At 56.5% G+C, this 17,642-nt stretch overlaps 1 protein-coding gene across 2 annotated transcripts in view; it reads left to right on the top strand.

The window, feature by feature from the left end:
* Positions 1-17,642, top strand: part of SF3B2 (splicing factor 3b subunit 2) — a 44,356-nt gene that overhangs the window by 8,498 nt on the left and 18,216 nt on the right. Inside the window, exons 1-5 of one of the 2 annotated variants that reach the window (XM_059718413.1) lie at positions 3,749-3,904; positions 4,013-4,059; positions 4,325-4,405; positions 5,174-5,419; positions 5,876-5,920. In XM_059718413.1, the coding sequence (XP_059574396.1) occupies positions 3,772-3,904; positions 4,013-4,059; positions 4,325-4,405; positions 5,174-5,419; positions 5,876-5,920 (552 nt within the window). In that variant the 5' untranslated portion in view covers positions 3,749-3,771. Of the gene's footprint in view, positions 1-3,748; positions 3,905-4,012; positions 4,060-4,324; positions 4,406-5,173; positions 5,420-5,875; positions 5,921-17,642 lie in introns of those variants that run through there. The other variant, XM_059718414.1, reaches the window with a different exon arrangement.

Below are 17,642 nucleotides of genomic sequence, written 5' to 3'. Positions count from 1 at the left end.
AGGGGAGAGGCAGGGAGTGAGGGGCACCGCAGGGCAAGGGGCTGCATTCCCCTACATAAAGAAGGCTTCAGCTGAACAAAGAGCAGCTCTGAGCAGAGGCCCAACAGCAGGAAGGGCAGTAGGGCAGAGTGGGCGGAGATGGCTCAGTGGGAAAGGGGGGGGCGGCTCTGGGGTGGGGCTGGGGCACAGGGCCTTGGCCCAGCTCCAACCTGCTTGCTGTATACCCCAGAGCCCAGGCCCCCGTGGGCTGGGAAACCCAGAGCCCTGTAGAGCATCCACAACCAGCGAGGGCCCCGCGGCCCCGGCTGCCTGTAGGACTCTGCTCCTCCCTGAGCCGCGATCGTGTTTCGGGTTGGGATCACACAATGGGCCCAGTGTGCAGCCCACGTTCCCAGGGGATGCCTGAGCGGTCCAGCGCCGTCTTCGCCTGGGAATTCTCCGCCCACCCGGCCAGGCCTCCAGGGCGATGGGCTCCCGGCTCCCGGCTCAGGGCTCAGACCCGTGTTGGAGGGGGAGGGGGCACGGAGGGGCTCATGGCAGAGGCAGAGCCCTGAAAGGTGGGGGTGTCAGGCCTCCAGGTATCCCACACTCCCTCTCTCTGTACCCCAAGGGCTGCCAGTCGCTCTGGTCTCAGCTGGAACTCTAGTGCCCTGGGAGGCAGCTGCATGGGGGGTAGGCAGGGAAACTCCTCATGGCCTGGCCGGCTTGGCCCATGGCCTCCAGACAGGCTCTGTGAAGTCCCATCCAGCCCAGCCCATGCCCGAGGCCCTGTCCCAACCCCCAGATGTGTCCCTGTGCTATACAACAGCCCCAGGGTGCAGCGACAGGCAGCACCTGGGTCCGAGTCCCATCTGCAGCCTGGGGCAGCCTGGAATAGAAGCAGGGAGACGCTGTGCTGCAGCCGCTGTCAAGATGGCTCCCACGCCTCTGCAGAGCTGACACCAGCAGTGCAGAGGAGGCCCCGGCCTGGCCGGTGGGGCTCAGCGCTCAGGCCCAGCCCGGCCGAGATGTCTCTGCACATCGCGGCCCCCGATCAAGGGCGGCTGAGCCAGGCTCTGATCCAGGGCTGCTCCCTGGGCTGCCCAGTGCCCAGTTCCCACATCCCGCCCACCCCTGCCTGCACCCCCAGCTCGTGACCCCTTGGGCTCCAGGCCTCCGCTGGCTCCTGCCTCTGACCCTGGGTCACGTCCTTGAGACAATGAGCTGATTCAGGGGGTGGCAGGGGAAACTGAGGCAAGGGACAAGAGGGGACATTCCCACTGGGGGGTGGCCCAGATTGGGGGTGGGGGCGCTTTTATACCAGTCTCTTATCCGCCCTGGCATGAGCCAATCCCGCGTGGCCACACATCACCACTGGCCAATCCCATGCTGGCGACCCAGGGCCACACACGCACATTCCAGCCTTATCTGGTGCTGGGCCCCAAAGCTCCTGCTGTACCTTATCTTGGGGCGGCTCCTTCCCTAGATGACAACATCCCCCCCGCCCCCCCCAGCTGCCCCCGCCAGGCACCAGTTGGACCCACAGGCAGCGTCCCACCCTCGTGATCACTAATGAAGTCATTAGCCAGCTGGGCTGAGCCCCCAGCCCGGTTAGGCAGGGCTTGCTCAAAGGCGCCCCCAGAGCTGGGTGCCCCCCAGAGCTGGTGCCCCCACACCTGTTATACTCTGCTGCCGACTCCCCACCCTAGAGCCAGTCGTGTCCCGGCACCGCCTTTCCGGTGAAGACAGAAAGCGTGTGGCTAGTGCTGGCTGGAAAGGGCTGTCCCGCTCCGCGCTGAGCACCCAGCACCCCAGGGTCCTTCCAGAGCGGGGTGTGGGGTCTTGCTTCCTGGTTTCTCTGCCCCACTGGGGCCAAAACTGCAGTCTCCACGGGGCAGGGGGCGGATGGCCTTCCCTTCCCACCCCAGGGGCTGCTTTCATCAGCCCTGGACCAGGAAGCAGGAGCTGTGGGTTCAAATTCCTGCAGAGGCTGCAATGTGGGGCATGGATGGGGCAGAGTTAAGGGCAGAAGGTGGGGCTCCAGCGCCCCCTGTGAGCTGGGGCTGCCCTGTGCCCACCCCCCTCAGAACTACAGGTCCTAGCATGCAAAGGCACTGAGGACTATGACTCCTAACAGGCAGTGGGGGTAGTGCCAAGCCCTCATTGGTGGCTCTGGCAGCTTGAAGGCTAGCCCAGGAGGTGATGTCACCGCATTGCTAAAGCACTTGTCACCTGCTGTTGGTGCTCACTGCCGGGCAGGAGGCTGGGGGAGGCAGAGGCACTCTCCCATTACCCACAACCCTTTGCATGCCTGGCTATGCCCACCCCAGCTCACACCACCCCCAGGAGCCTGTTATGCCCCCCCAGTACCCACAATCCTTTGCATATCTGGTAATGCTAACCCCCAGGAGTTTGCTACTGCCCCCCAATAGAGCCCTGAGACCCAGCGATTACCCAGGGCTTGGGAGATCCCCACGCGCCCAGTGCAGGGGGGGGGGGGCAGTTCCAGCTGTGTCCTCCCCCAGCCCTGGCTCAGGCCCAGGTCGGGTTCACCTCCTGCAGTCCACACCCTGGGGGTCTGGACTTGGGCTCTCACCCACAGGCTGGGCTGTGGGGAGGGCACCAGGGCTGGAGACCTGGCAGCTGGTTGGTGTGTGGGAGGGGGAGCAGATCAGGCTGTGCTGAGCTCTCCCTGCAGCGGGCGCTGTGGAGCCAGGGTTCTTGCCACCACGGGGTATCCCGAGGGCATGGCTGGGTCATCATCCATCCCATCACGGGAGACCTGGCTGCAGGCCCCATCCTGGCCCCGGGTGGAGGTGCTGGGGAAGTGTGACCTGAGCGCCCAGAGCCATGCCCCCTCACGCCCCTTTGCGGGAGACACAGGACTTGTGATCGTGCCTCTTGTGCGAGCTGAATGAGGCTACATGCCTGCCCCTTGCACGTGCTTGTGAGCACCTGCCTCGTGTGAGCCATGTGCGAGCAGGGCTGTGGCTCTCCCGTGCGCTCCTGATGGGGCCTGTCATGAGAGGAGAATGCAGCCAGGCGTGTGCCCCTTGCGCACGCTTGTGAGCACCTCCCTCGTGCAAGCTGGCACGAGGCTGTTGCGTGGATTTGGGAATGTGTCTCTTGCGTGAGCCGAATTTAACCAGGCGCGTGCACCTCATACACGCTGGCGAGCACCTCCCCCGTGCAAGCTGTGTGCAAACTGGCACGGAGCTCTTGCACAGACTTGTGAACACGTCTCTCGTGCCAACCGAATGCAGGAGGAGGGAGGGGGTCTGGGAATGGGGGGGCAGGAGGAGGGACAGGGTCTTGGGGGCAAGGTGGGGGGTGGGGCGGGGGTGGGGAAGGGGCTGGGTGCCCTGGGGGAGGGGAGGGGGGCATTGGGAGATGGGCAAGGATGCGGGAGGGGGCTGGGGGGATTGGGGTGGGGTTGGGCAGCGGGGGAGGGGCAGGGCTGGGCGAGTGGGAGGGGGCTGGGAGGACTGTGGGGAGGGGTTGGGCAGTGGGGGAGAGGAGGGAAGGGCGTTCGGGGGGAGGAGCAGTGGACGGGCCGTGGGATTGGGGGCGGAACCACCCCCGCACATGCGCACACGCCACGAGCCGCGGGTGGCCACCCTCCCGCCCCGTCCGCGGGGAAGCGCATGCGCGGCGGCACCCCAGCCGGCCTACAGCTCCCATCCGGCCGGGCGGCACTGCCCTTGTCCCTGACGTCATCGGCGCGCGCCCGCCGGAGGTTCTGTCGCGCACCGCCTGCGCAGTGCGTGGCGGCCGGGTCTGCGCGCGGCAAAGATGGCGGCCGAGCACCCCGAGCCGCCCGCGGCCGAGCTGCCCGCGCCGGGGCCCGCGGCCGGGCCGGGATACGCTGCCTGGGCCCCCGCCGAGCTGCAGGCCCGGCTGGCCGAGATCGGCGCCCCCACGCAGGGTCAGGAGGGGGAGGGGGTGCGGCGGGGCCCGGGGCTGCCCGGGAAGGAGGGGGAGGGGGAGGGGTTACCCCCGGGCCCCGCCGCTCTGACCCGGCCCGTGTGCGCAGGTAGCCGCGAGGAGCTGGTGGAGCGGCTGCAGACCTACACGCTGCAGGTGAGCCCCCGCCCCCGCACCTCTCCAGCACGTGAACATGGGCTGGACCCCACCTGCCCGGCAGCCTTGGCCAGGCCTGGGGGTGGGCAGCTAGGTGGGGGAAGGGGGCACGAGCCTTTCATCCCTGTAACCCAAGCCCTGACGCCTACACCTGTGCCCTTGCGCCCCTGCCCTGCCCCTCCCGGGCGGGTGGAGGAGCACAGGGAAGCCACCGTGGGCCCCCGAGACCCGTCCTGCCCCTGCTCACCCTGTGTCCTTCCCTCAGACGGGCATCGTACTGAGCAGACCGGTCCTGAGAGGAGAGGATGGCGACAAGCCTGCCCCGCCGCCGCCACGCACGGGCCCGGTAAGGAGGGTGTCGAAGCTGGGCGGGGGGGTCCCTGGCACAGATACCGACGTGGGGTGCGAAGCCTGGCCCCGTGGAGGAGCCACAGGAGGCCGTTCTGTCGCCTCGAGCCCCTCGGTTGGGTGGGGGGGCGTCATGCTGCCGGTCTGTGTGCTTGGCGCCGACCCCCCACCCAGAGCTGGCCGCATCCAAGTGAAGAGCGAGAGGCCTGAGGAGGCAGGGCATGGGACACCAAAATGAGCAGCTGTGCCAGGCATCCTGAGCCCCCCCCCACCCGTACCCCCCTTCACCTGGGCTGGCTGCATCCTGGTGAGGGGCCTTCCCGATGCTCTCCCCAGAGCCAGCGACATCCCAGTCCCAGGTGAGAGGTCCTGGACCCTCGGTCCTGATGGCCCCCACTCCCGCTTCCCCAGAGCTGGCCACAGTGTATCCTCAGACCTGGCTGTGTCCCACTGTCAAACAAGGGGTCCTGTATCCCCAGAGCCAGCTGCATCCCGGTGCTGGCTGAGGTATCCCTTTCCTAGCTGGGATGGCCACCCTAGAGCCAGCTGCATCCGAGCGAGGGGCCCTGTATGTCCAGCGCCACTGCCCACCCCAGAGTCAGCTGCATTCCAGCAATGGGGTAAGGGGACCCGAGCCCCAACTCCCTGCCTCAAGCCAGCTGCATCTCTGTTATATTCAGTCCCCAGCATCCACCCCACAGCTGGTTGCATCCTGGCAGACAGCCTGTGCTTTCCTTCTTACCTGTCTCTCTTGTTCCCTCCACAGCTCTCGGGGATCCCGATGCCCCCTCCACCGATGGGGATGCCCATGCAGCCTCCACCGCCCCCTCCCCCGCCACCAGGCATGGGCCTCAATTACTCCATGGGGGTGGGGCCACCCCCGCCACCTCCCATGGGACCTCCCCTGCGTGTCCCCAGTGTGGACCCCGTGGCCCTTTCAGAGGAGGAGCGCCTCAAGCTGGCCCAGCAGCAGGCTGCCATGATCATGCAGCAGGAAGAGCGGGCCAAGCAGGTCAGCTGGGGGCTGTGGTGTGGGGGGGTGGGCTGGGGGCTACAGGGAGCAGCTGTGGGGCTGCTGTCTTGGGTGGTTTGGAGAGGGGCATTGTTGGTCAGGAGGGCATGCGGTGGGTCTTTGGCTTGCTGGGGTGTCTGTATCTTCAGCCCTGCTCTCCTAGTCTGGAGCTGGCCACATCTTGGGGCCGGGCAAGGCGCCCTGTATCCCAAGCCCCAAAGCTTGCCACATCCCAAGTCTGGGCCTCATATCCCCAGCCCCGACACTTGCCCCAGAGCCAGCCACATCCCAGGGCTGGGCGGAGGGCCCTGTTCCCCCTGAGCTCTGGATAGGATCAGACCCAGCTGCCCTGCACTTTGGCACTGCTGTGGGCTGTGGTCTTCCATCCTGGTGCCCCCAGCCCTCTCTTCCCCCAGTATACTGGTGCCTACCCATTCATGCCTTGTTCTCTCACAGGGGGACAAGCTGAAGGAGCAGGAGTTGCTGGAGCAACAGAAGCGGGTAAGTCTCCCGCGGCATGTACTACTGGGTGGGTGGGGTAGCAGCACGGTCTCTGGCATAAATGATGCATGCCCCTGGAGACTGGGGGGGACACGGGGACTGCTTGCAGGCAGTGGGGGCATGGCAGCGAGCGGGGAGCTCCTGCAGGGGGCGGTGGCATCAGCGGTGATTGGTGACCGCCCGCAGATGCTGCTGGCAGTGTTGGTGGCAAGGGGGGTGGGTGGGGAGTGGTGACCACCCACAGGTGCCTCCGGCAGCATCAGCAGAGCTGCTTTCAGGGCGTGCACCACCAATCCCAGGTGCATGTGCACCCCCTGTGCATTACCAATGGTCTGTGGGGTCCCCTTGCCCCCTTTACCAGCCTCATCCCAGCTCTGCCATCAAGCTGTTGCCACACACTGAGGTCCTTGTCGAGACAAACCTGTACTCCGTGCGGGACAGAGATATCTGATGGTACTCAGGTGCAGAAAGAAAGCAGAATACCCTCTTTTCATATACCACATTCCCCTGGATAAGGCTGCCCCCCCCCCAGTTGCCCAGGTTACAGGTAACCTTGCAGGTTGGCTACTGATAAAAAGCAGAAATCGGTCTGCAGCTAGATATTTTTTTGCTTGCACCTGGAAACACAGAAAAACAAACGCTTATCCCTAAGTCTGGCTGGCTGCTGTGACAACACACCATAGGTGCCCACCTGTAGGGAGAATTGAGCTGGAGGGTGGCATGTAGGTTGGCAGGACTTGAATTTGCTGAGCTCTACAGGCTCCCCTTTAGCTTACGCCCCACGTCTGTAGGTGGCTGGTTCTAATATTCCAGCAAATGATCTCTGATTGGTTTTATTTAAGTTTCTTTGTGTTACTGAAAATTTTGGAACTGAACTTGGCTGAGCCAGATCTCATGGATTTGGAAGGTGTCAGTTGAGATTTACCATATTTACTAGAATATGTCAACCCCGATTATAAGACAGTTCCCAATAATTAGATTCTAAGTAAGCACAGCTGTAATAACTTACATATGGTACCCATAGATTTAGTTCCTCCAGAACTATTGCATGCTACTTTTTTGAAACTGCTGCAAGTTGTAGTCGAGCTACTCTATAAACACACTTTTAAGCAGCACTTTGCCACCTACTTGTATTTTTTTTTAATTTCATGTATCCCAGGGCAAATTAGCAAAAACTAATTCCAAATCCAAGAGTCCAGAACCATAAGTCTTTTATTAGACCAACTAGATTTTTGGTTGAATTGAAGCTTTCAGGCACAAGCACCCTTCTTCAGGCATAGGAGTGTGCAAAAGTGTGCAACTACACTTGATCTGAGCCTTCAAGAGGCTGAGAAGCGACTTGTATATGCATGAAATTTAGTCCAAAGCCAAAAGGCTCAAGATTTGCTATACAGTTCACTGGGCTGGGCCCCACCAGTGTGTGTATGTGCGTGCTCCAGATATCCCCTCCCCACCCCACAAAGGAGCCATGAGCTGGCTAACCTTCCCCCCCCCCCACACACACACACACACACACACACTCATGAGTGGAACCAGGTGTTCTTGTTGCCAGTCTTGGCATGCTCCAAAAATGTATATGCAGAGGTGACTCAGGGCAACCTTGTTCTGCTTCACCTCATGGAGGGAGGGACCACTAATTGTGTGCACCAGGCTGAGAGAGGCAGCCACAGAGGGATTCTGGGTGAACCCGTGTAGTGATGTTTGTCAGGTATCCAGATTGTAGCTATATTGGTCTAGAGACAAAAGGCATCAGAACTCATGGTAAAGGTGATATCTTTTATTAGACCAAGTAGATTTTTGCAAAAAAAAAATCTTTAATTGCAAGCTTTCAGGCATATGTGCACACTTTTGCACATTTTTGCACACACCTATGCCTGAAGAAGGGTGCTTATGCCCAAAAACTTGCAATTAAAGCAAAAATATAGTTGGTCTAATAAAAGATATCACGTCTACCACGAGTTCTGTTATGTTTGTCAGACACTTAAGGTAGGTGAAGAAGCAAGAATAATTGGAAATGGGAAAGAAAGATGCAGCTCAGTTGTGGGAGTGAAAAGGGAGTTCAAATGTATTCACTGTCGTGGCTCACCATGACTTGAAAAAGAGTTGGCAGTGAGGGGGACAGCACTCAGTGGGCACTACCATATATCTTATTCAGGTGGGCTGCGCTAGTCTACTGTGGGGTTAGGTTCCCAACAGTTATGTTGGTTGAATGTGGGCCATGTGTTGTACAGCCATGCTCAGGGGTAGCTGCATTCAATCAGCTTCATAGTTGGTTTCCATTACTGAGCACATGCTGCTTTTAGCAGCAGTTTAATAATAGACACTGTATTTAGTTAGTTTTCCTTGTGTGCAAATGTAAGACAATGGTCTTCTTTTCTTCTTGCTGACTGGGGAGGGGGACAATGACACCTCATCTTGTATTTGACTAAATACAGTATATCCTTGAAAGTGAAACAGAGTATTATCTTCTTTCCTTCCTTTTTGCACAATACTGTTCAAAACTGGCCTGTTCCTTCTTTACCTTGGCCGAGAAGATAACAGATTGTTTTGTTCTCATGCATTATGCATTTTAACAAAGAATTATCTGTTTTAACAAAACAGCATCCAATATGCTTGATTTCATTCATCACTACTACTAATACTTTAAAGCTCTGATATAGTGCACTTGGATTATTTAATGTGCAGTGTTTCCTTACAATGACTCCTTTCATGCCTTGCAGTCTGTTTGGTTGCATCTTATTACTGGTTTAGATAGATGCTTCCTTTCTTTTGCTGATCAAATTAGTTGTCATATCTGCAAAAGTTCATGCTGCGGTCACTCAGAAGTAGGCTTTTGGGGCCTTCTACTTAGCCCCACTTCTGTGGCTTGGCCAAGACCTGTTGAAAATGGCCAAGGCTGGCAGAATACTGTATTTCCTTGCGTATCTATGCTGCCAGATGTGACTTGCCTGGTTTTCAGAAGGCAAAATAAAGAAAAGTTCATTTTTTCAGCATCCTGATCACAAAGGCAGAGTGCCGGAATGCTGTTAACCCTCTCACAGCCTCTTCTGTTGAGCATAAGAAACCGTGAGAGGGTTAACAGCATTCCACACACACTTTTCCCCCAAAATATTAGCCCTCCCAAAGCTTAGGAGTGTTTTAGGCAGGGAAGCCTAGCTATGACCTTGAGCAGTGAACTTCATTCCAGCCACTGCCTGGCTCCTCCATTGTGGTGCAGAAAAATCAGCCTCCCTGCTTAAAAAACATCTAAGCTTTGGGGGGGGACTAGTATTTTGGGGGAAAGGTGCAGGTGGTATGTGGGGAAATATGGTAACATAACACTTCACAACCCAGCTGGAGTGTGTGACCATCTCAGCTGTGTTTCCCACTGCTGGCTCTTGCTGTTGCCCCATAAAGGGGTGGGTGGTTGCCAGCCAAGCCGTGTGTCACCACCTACTGGATCCAGTCACTTTAAAGCCCCTGGCATGGGCTTTTCAGTATTGGCTTCTTGTTCTGTTTACTGTATATACTCATCGACATAGTGTATTGAGCAGTTAAAAACTGCTGCCAGGGACATATTCCATAGATTCCATAGACCTTAGGACTGGAAGGGACCTCGGGAGATCAAGTCCAGCCCCCTGCCCCAAGGGCAGGAAGTCAGCTAGGGTCGAAGGATCCCAGCAAGATAAGCATCCAGACACTTCTTAAAGGAGTCCATGAGTGAATTGAAGCCCCTGCTATTGCTGCACGCATTTGGCTTTCATCAGGGCTCTGGAAATGGTTTTTCTTCATTCTGCCTTCCCAAGTGGAGATGTGGGTCTTAGCTGGGGCATGGAGTGTACGAGTAAATGCAGTAGCTCCCTCCCACCTTCTCACACTGGGATCTCCAGCTTCTTGAGCAGGTGCCTTCCGTGGTTTGAATCTTGCAGCATCCTGAATCTGTCAAGAACGGGGGTTCCCTTAGGCAGGGAATGGTCCTAGTTGTGTTTCCCACTTGGGGTCAGCAAATCCTCCTCCTTGGAAGTTTCTCCTGTCCCAGCTGCGATGGGTGCAGCTGCCAGGCAGTGTCATCAAAGCTAATGTTTTGCTTCTGTCCTTTCTCTGAGGTAGAAGATGTTACCATGCAGCCTTATCTAGATCAGCAGTGCTTAACCTTTTGGCCCCACAGGGTAGAGGAGTACGGTAGGGCTGGTCTACTGACTAGATCATGTCCCATGCACCAGAATCTGGTCCTGGGCCTGGCACCATCCCTGCCTTGCTTTGAGTGCTGGCAATGGCCCCTGGGACCCAATACTGCCCCCCACGTGCCGATATTTGGTTCTCAGGGAGCCAGCAATGCTCCCTCCTGCCCAAGCACACCAAGATTGGACCCTGGAGGCTAGGTACTGCTGCCTTCTGCCCTAGTGCATTGGCATTGAATCCTGGGGGCCTGGCACCACCCCTTCTTGCCCCCTGTATACTGGGATTGGGGCCTGGTGCCAGCTCTGTGTTCTGGGATCAGGCAAAGATAGCTGGCTTGTCCTTACCCACACCCCCCTGGCCCTGCCAGTGTTTGACCCACAGTCCCCTGCTACCGCCTGCCTTGCCACAGCCTGGGTGCCTGGCCACTTTCCCCCAGTGCTAGCAGGCACCAGCCCCCCCTCCCCACACATACACACTAGAAAGCAGGGTAAATTGGCACCTTATAAACCAGGAGAAGTGCCGATATCTGAGGCGCAAATCCATGCTCCTTCACTGGATTTGACGTGGTCCTCTAACTGTAGATGCCAGCACTTAGCTGCTTGCAGAGGGGCCCAACCCTGGGGATGCTGGATCACCCAGGCTGGGAGAAGGCAGAGCCTGCACTTTTTGACTTAGTTGCTCTGCTCATCTCGTTACCTCATTTATCCCCTAACACCTCTTGCTGCTGGCTGGGTCTTGCTGCTCTTGGCTGCTGGAGACACCCTCAGGGCCTTGGCTAGTGGCACAAAGTAGCTGGTAGCATGGGGGGGGTGCTGGCATGGAACCAGAGCTGCTGCTGCCAGGGGAAGGGGGTGAGCGGGCCCCTGCAGCATGACCCAGGCTGGGCATTACTAACCACCAGTTGAAGCCAGGCTGACAGCTGGGCAGTGAGAGTCAGGGCCCTGTGATGAGCTGCCCACCCAAGCTGGCCTCTGCACAGCCTATGTGGGAGTGGCACGGCATCTACAAAGCGGGGCAGCCAAGCCCTCATCCCCATGGAAAGCGCTGAAGCCGCACAACTCTGCGCTAGCCACAGCTGCCAGGAGGACAGGCCCGCAGAGAACCTGCAGCTGAGCTGTAGCAGGGAGGGGCCGGGGGGCTAGGCTCAGGCCAGGGCTGGGTGGTGCTGCAGCCTACCGGGCTTGGCTGAGCCCTGCGCTCACCTCATACTGGCTGCCAGGCTGGAACAGAGAGCGGCAGGGCATTGCGTGCACCCTCCCCCACTTCCCAAGCCCTGGCCTTTCTCCCACACTTATCTTCTGGCTCCTGGGGCTGTTCCCATGACTGTGTCTGACTGCATGCTGGCCATGCCCCAAACAGCCCCTTGTGGGCTGGAGCGCTGCTAGCCTGCAAGGGGAAACCTGTGCTTACTTGCTCCTGAACCTTTGAAATATGATTGTGACCCACTTTTGCGTCGCAACCCACAGGTTGAGCAACTCTGGTCTACTCTAGAGAAACCTTCTCCGATTGTCCCCTACCTGCACGACTGTGACTTGCCACTAGAGGCCGGGTGAGCCCAGGCAGGGCGAGGAGCTGTAGCTGTGAATTGCCACTAGAGGGTTGGTGAGTCAGGACAGGCCTCTAACCATGCTGTATGGGTGGAGGTGTGAGAGATCCTGGGATACTGGAGGATTTCAATTTGGGCTGAACATCTGTGGGGAGCGGCCACACCTTAATGGAATAGGGACTGGGCTGTGGGGATCAGAGGTGATCCTGCCCTGCAGTGGCAATAACTTTGAGCCACAGAAAGAGTGCTCGACACCACTTTAAACCATTAATGTGGGGTCATTCCCAGGATTAAGCGCTCCAGGAGCCACCCAGAATTGGCATGTAACAATGCCCTGAGTAATTATTATAGGTTGGCCTCTTCTAGTTATTGTTTTGCTCCCTGTGGCTAAAGCTTCTTATCTTGTGATCCTAATATAAACCCATTACCCTACTTAAAGTATCTGTGAAGTATCTAATGAGTACCTATGAAGTATTAAGGTAACACTTTTTTCCCTGGTACAATACCAGCTAATTCCAGTTAATTGCTATTCAAGCTTCTTGTGGAAATGGTCATCCCCACACCTGTTTTGACATGAGTGGAAGCCAAGGTGAGCCAAAAAGCCCCCAAGTCTGTTATTAGCCTGTGAGCCTGATGCAGATTTTGCTTTCCATTTTGTTTGTACAGAAACCGCTCTTACCGTATTTCTCACATAAAATATACAATTTAATTGCTAGTAACTGGCTGGGGGTGGGGGGACAGGCGTGTGTTGTATGCTGGAAAAGACAGAACATGTACTGTCCAAGATGGGAATTAAAGTCTAGTTGGCTGCGCTTCATCCTGTGGCATTGGATTATCCAGAATGATGAGGACACTAATTGTTCTGCCTAATCAATGCTCTGCCATATTTATACTGGGAGCTTTCCCCTTTTCTGTGGGCCTTTCGGCATTGCCAGCATCCTACAGCATGTACAAACTTTTTTGGCTGACGGACTCAGCCCTCTTGCTGGTTTTAGTGTAGACTTAAATCTATGGGCTTCTGGGAACCATTTTTCCTTATGGCTTCCAGGATGTGTTTTTGGTTCCAACCCTCCATCCTCAGCCCTGAGGCCCTGGGGATAGACAACTTTCTTTGGCCCACTGGACTAGAGAAGAAACTTCACATGTGCTGAGGGTCCAGTACCACCCTGCTGGGTTTTGAGCTCGATCTTTGGGTGTCTTTTTGGCCGCATACATCTGTTGAAATAATCTGGGTGAATTCTCCCAGGTTTGTTCACCTGGTAGAAAATTTACCTGGAGACCCCAGAACAGGCATTTGAATGCTGAGCCCTTGAGAAGCAAAGAGCTTGTAGCGTTGATGCTCTGCAGCGACATCTCGGTGCTCTGCAGTTTCCCTCGTTCTGCCTGGAGACAGATGGCACGAGGGCATAGGACAGCCCTGATTGGCTGATCTGGGCTGCTCAAACTCAGCCTGTCTCCTTGCAGCTACAACAAGGAATTGCGCAGGGGGCGTGTTCATAGAGTCCAGCAAGCAACGCACTACCCCTGAAAAGGGGGAGAACAGGAGCAGAGCATGCTGGGATGCTTGAGGACTGTGCTATGGCATCTCTCAGACGAGAATGCTTTCTCAGGAGAAACTTGGTGGTGATTTAACCCTGTTGTTCTCAGGTCATTTTTCTCTTGGAGCAGCTATAGATTCATAGATTCATAGATGCTAGGGTCGGAAGGGACCTCAATAGATCATCGAGTCCGACCCCCTGCATAAGCAGGAAAGAGTGCTGGGTCTAGATGACCCCAGCTAGATGCCTATTTAACCTCCTCTTGAAGACCCCCAGGGTAGGGGAGAGCACCACCTCCCTTGGGAGCCCGTTCCAGACCTTGGCCACTCGAACTGTGAAGAAGTTCTTCCTAATGTCCAATCTAAATCTGCTCTCTGCTAGCTTGTGGCCATTATTTCTTGTAACCCCCGGGGGCGCCTTGGTGCATAAATACTCACCAATTCCCTTCTGTGCCCCCGTGATGAACTTATAGGCAGCCACAAGGTCGCCTCTCAACCTTCTCTTGCGGAGGCTGAAAAGGTCCAGTTTCTCTAGTCTTTCCTCGTAGGGCTTGGTCTGCAGGCCCTTAACCATACGAGTGGCCCTTCTCTGGACCCTCTCCAGGTTATCCGCATCCTTCTTGAAGTGTGGCGCCCAGAATTGCACGCAGTACTCCAACTGCGGTCTGACCAGCGCCCGATAGAGGGGAAATATCACCTCCTTGGACCTATTCGTCATGCATCTGCTGATGCACGATAAAGTGCCATTGGCTTTTCTGATGGCTTCGTCACACTGCCGGCTCATGTTCATCTTGGAGTCCACTAGGACTCCAAGATCCCTTTCCACTTCCATGCCACCCAGCAGGTCATTTCCTAGGCTGTAGGTGTGCTGGACATTTTTCCTCCCTAGGTGCAGCACTTTGCATTTCTCCTTGTTGAACTGCATCCTGTTGTTTTCTGCCCACTTGTCCAACCTGTCCAGGTCTGTTTGCAGCTGTTCCCTGCCCTCCGGTGTGTCCACATCTCCCCATAGCTTTGTGTCATCTGCAAACTTGGACAGAGTACATTTGACTCCCTCGTCCAAGTCGCTGAAGAAGACATTAAAGAGTATCGGTCCAAGGACCGAGCCCTGCGGGACCCCACTGCCCACACCCTTCCAGGTCGAGACCGACCCATCCACCACAACTCTCTGGGTGCGACCCTCCAGCCAATTTGCCACCCACCGGACTGTGTAGTCAGCTACTTTTGGCCTGGGAGAAAAGTCCTAAACATCTGTATAGTCGTGGGCTAGCACCTGCTTCCCCCAGGAGAAGCTGCATATCTGTATGTGGCCTTTGTCAGAACCCTAGGCCAAATCCCTACTTTAGATGGGGCCACAATTTCCTAGATTGGGGGGCTCAGTGAGCACCTTGGAGCAGTGGGTCTCAACCTTCTTAGACTGGAGACACCCCTCAGCAAGTTTTCAGGATGTAATGGCACCCGATTTCAAAAACAAATGGAAATATTGTATGAATATTGTAATGAAAACATTCCTTTAGCAGTGAATACAGGCACTCCTCACTTAACGACTGAGTTCCGTTCCTGCGACTAGGTCGTTAAGCGAATTGGTCGATAAGCGAGGAGCTGCCCCTTGATACTGCATGCCTTGGCTTGAGACGCCACGCTGCCGTTTCCACAATACGTTTCGTACAATACCGACTGCTCGGAGAGCTGGTTGTAAGTCCGCGCGGTCGTTAAACAGGTAGGTTGTTAAGTGAGGAGTACCTGTATATTAGTTGTGTTGTTACGTGTTATTTTATATTATAACGGTTGCCCTTTTGGGCTGCGTCTCCCAGCTCTGCATGGTCCCATGTGTGTCAGGTCCCAGAGCAACACCTGAACTCCCTACATGTGGATTTGAGTTACTTAGGGTTACTGTACATCTGGGTTTTCCTTTTGGCCTCCTGTCTGGGCAGGTTTTTAAAATGTGAGCAGATGTCTGAGTTTTTGCTCTGCCTCTGGCTTTTCCTGGGCACTTCTAGTTTGGCTGCTTGGGGCTGGGAGCAGCAAGGGAAGGTGATTGGCTGTCGGGGGATCACATGCTCTGTGTGTGGGCCTGGCAATCTGCTTGTAGGTAAGAGAGACATAAACACCGAAAGACAGAGTGAGCGTGTGTAGGGTTATTTTATATTTCCAGGTCCAAAAAAGAGGATACTTGTCATGTTGGGGAGAGGGAGCGGGTTGAATAGGATGGTGGGGGGGCAGCGACATGCCCGTGCCCTGCCACTGCCCGTTCTATTACCCCTCACTGCCAGACCACAGCCCCCACCAACCCTGCTGCTGCCCTTCACTCCCAACCCACTGACCCCAGCACTGCCAGTGCCCCCCGCTCCCCAACCGCAGTGCCCTGCCCTCCTGGGCTGTGATGGTGCCCCTCACTCCTAACCCACAGCCCCCCCTTCCCCAACTCTGCTGGTGCCCCTCACTCCAGACCCACAGCCCCCTGGCGCTGCCAATGACCTGCACTCCCAAGCCGCAGCCCTCTGCACCTCCAGCCCTGCTAGACGGGCCCCAGCTGTCCCCGTGTTAACCCGGTTGGAGTGCGATGGGTCCGATTCATCCAGGTGGCGGTGGAGCGTGCCCAGCCCCAGCACAGGCTGGCAGAAGAGGAGGGGAGGCTTGTGGCATGCCCTGCCCTAGGATGGGGCTGCGCTGCACCTGGCAACCTGGCCACAGCAGGGCACGGGCATATTACTTCCCCCTTCCCCCTCTATTCTCCCTTCCCCTTCCCGCGTGCCCTCCTCCCCCCTCCCCCTCCCATAGGTGTCTTCTTTTGATATTGGAAAAATGGTAACCCTAGAGTTGCTGCTGGGCGAACCCAGAATGCCCTTTGTCCATGGGACTCTGTGCCTGTCATAGGGAAGAGCGAGCGGCACGTTTAATGCATTGCATGGGTTGGGTATTGTGCCACCCTGACTTGTAGCACCTCTTAGGGGATCTCCCAGAGATCTGGTTGAGAATCACTGCCTCGGGGACTAACTAGGTCAGGGGCGGGCAATTATTTTGGGCGGAGGGCCGCTTACTGAGTTTTTTGGCAAGCCATCAAGGGCTGCATGACAGGCAGTCAGGGGCAGATAAATATTCATTTTCTTAATTTTGGGTGGGGCCCTGTGGGCCGGACAGAATGGCCTGGTGGGCTGCATCCGGCCCCCAGGCTGCATTTTGCCCACCCCTGAACTAGGTTCTCCTGTAGGCCCAGTGGGGAATCACTACCTTGGAGAGCAACTAGGACCTCCCAGGCCCAACTGAAAATCACTGCTTTAGAGACTAGCTGGTTGAGAAAGGCATGAGCTTTCCTAGGCAACAGCCTAATTTCATAGATGCCGGGAATGGCTGAAAAAAGAAAGAGCATAGAAGGCCAATGCTAAGAGGTAACCAGGAAGCTTAATTAGCTTAGATAAGATAAGGTAATTACCACCTGGCCGGAGGCCAGAGGACAAAGCTAGGCCAGGTAACAGGATCCAGAAGCCCTGTTGAGACAGGTGAATGCAGTCCAGGCTGTGGAAGATTTCTCGCTCTGCTGTTTTGCATCCTAGTCAGTTTTTAAAGCTGTTGGGGCTCAGGGCAGCTGTTCTGAGGTCAAGGCTGGTTGTCCAGGATGGTGGAAGCTTCCTGCCAAGGGCTTTGGGGTCAAATTGGCGTCTGTTTGTCTGCTTTGTAGGGCTTGCCCTGTCTGGCCAACACACGCAGGTCACGGTGAGCTGGCACGGTGCCTTCTGCTCATCTGCAGGCTAGCGCAGCTCTCCATCTCCGAGCTCCTGGAATTTCCTTAATTGCTTCTTTCAGAGGCAGAAGCCGTCTGCCTGGGAAGCTGCTTAATAGCTGGTGCTTTCTTTTTATTTCCTTTGGTTACTTTCGCACAGCCGTTAACTGTTCCGGACAGCAGGTCTCAACCTCATTAGACTCCGGGGCCCCCACGGAAAATGCTGGCTCTTCTCTTTCACTCCTTTCTTGGCTATGGAAAAAGTACTAGAGTGATTCTGGTGTTGCAATGAACTCAGAGCCCGTGGCAGGCCAGGCCGGTTTGGACACTGCATTGGAACTCTGACGTTTACTTCATTTACTGGAATACAGCATGCACCCCTTTCTGTGGAAATTGGGGTGCGTCTTCAGTGAGGAAGCATGGGAGCTGAACTGCCCAGCCCTTCTCGAGCTGGGTAGGCACTCAGGGCACTCCTGGCTCCAAGAGGGGTAGTTCAGGCCCTGAGCTGGCCTGGGAGGCAGGGGAAGGGGCCAGGGGCCTTCTTGGCTGGAGTAGAGAAGAGGGGCTGGGCAGTTCAGCTCAGCCAGATGGACCTGTGGCATCCTGCAGCTTGGGGTTAACAGAGCACTTGCAGGTTTTTGCTGCCCCCCTTCGCCGTGTGTCAGGGGGTGTTTTTACCTCTCTCCGAGGCACTGGGTGCTGGTTACATCCCAGGCTGGGGCTGGTGACTGCTCTGTGCAGTGCTCCAGCTGAGACT

The sequence above is a fragment of the Alligator mississippiensis genome, chromosome 15 (genome assembly GCF_030867095.1).
Source record: "Alligator mississippiensis isolate rAllMis1 chromosome 15, rAllMis1, whole genome shotgun sequence".
NCBI lineage: Eukaryota > Metazoa > Chordata > Crocodylia > Alligatoridae > Alligator > Alligator mississippiensis.
Note: the sequence above shows the minus strand (reverse complement) of the source record. Positions and strands in the feature narration are given on the sequence as shown.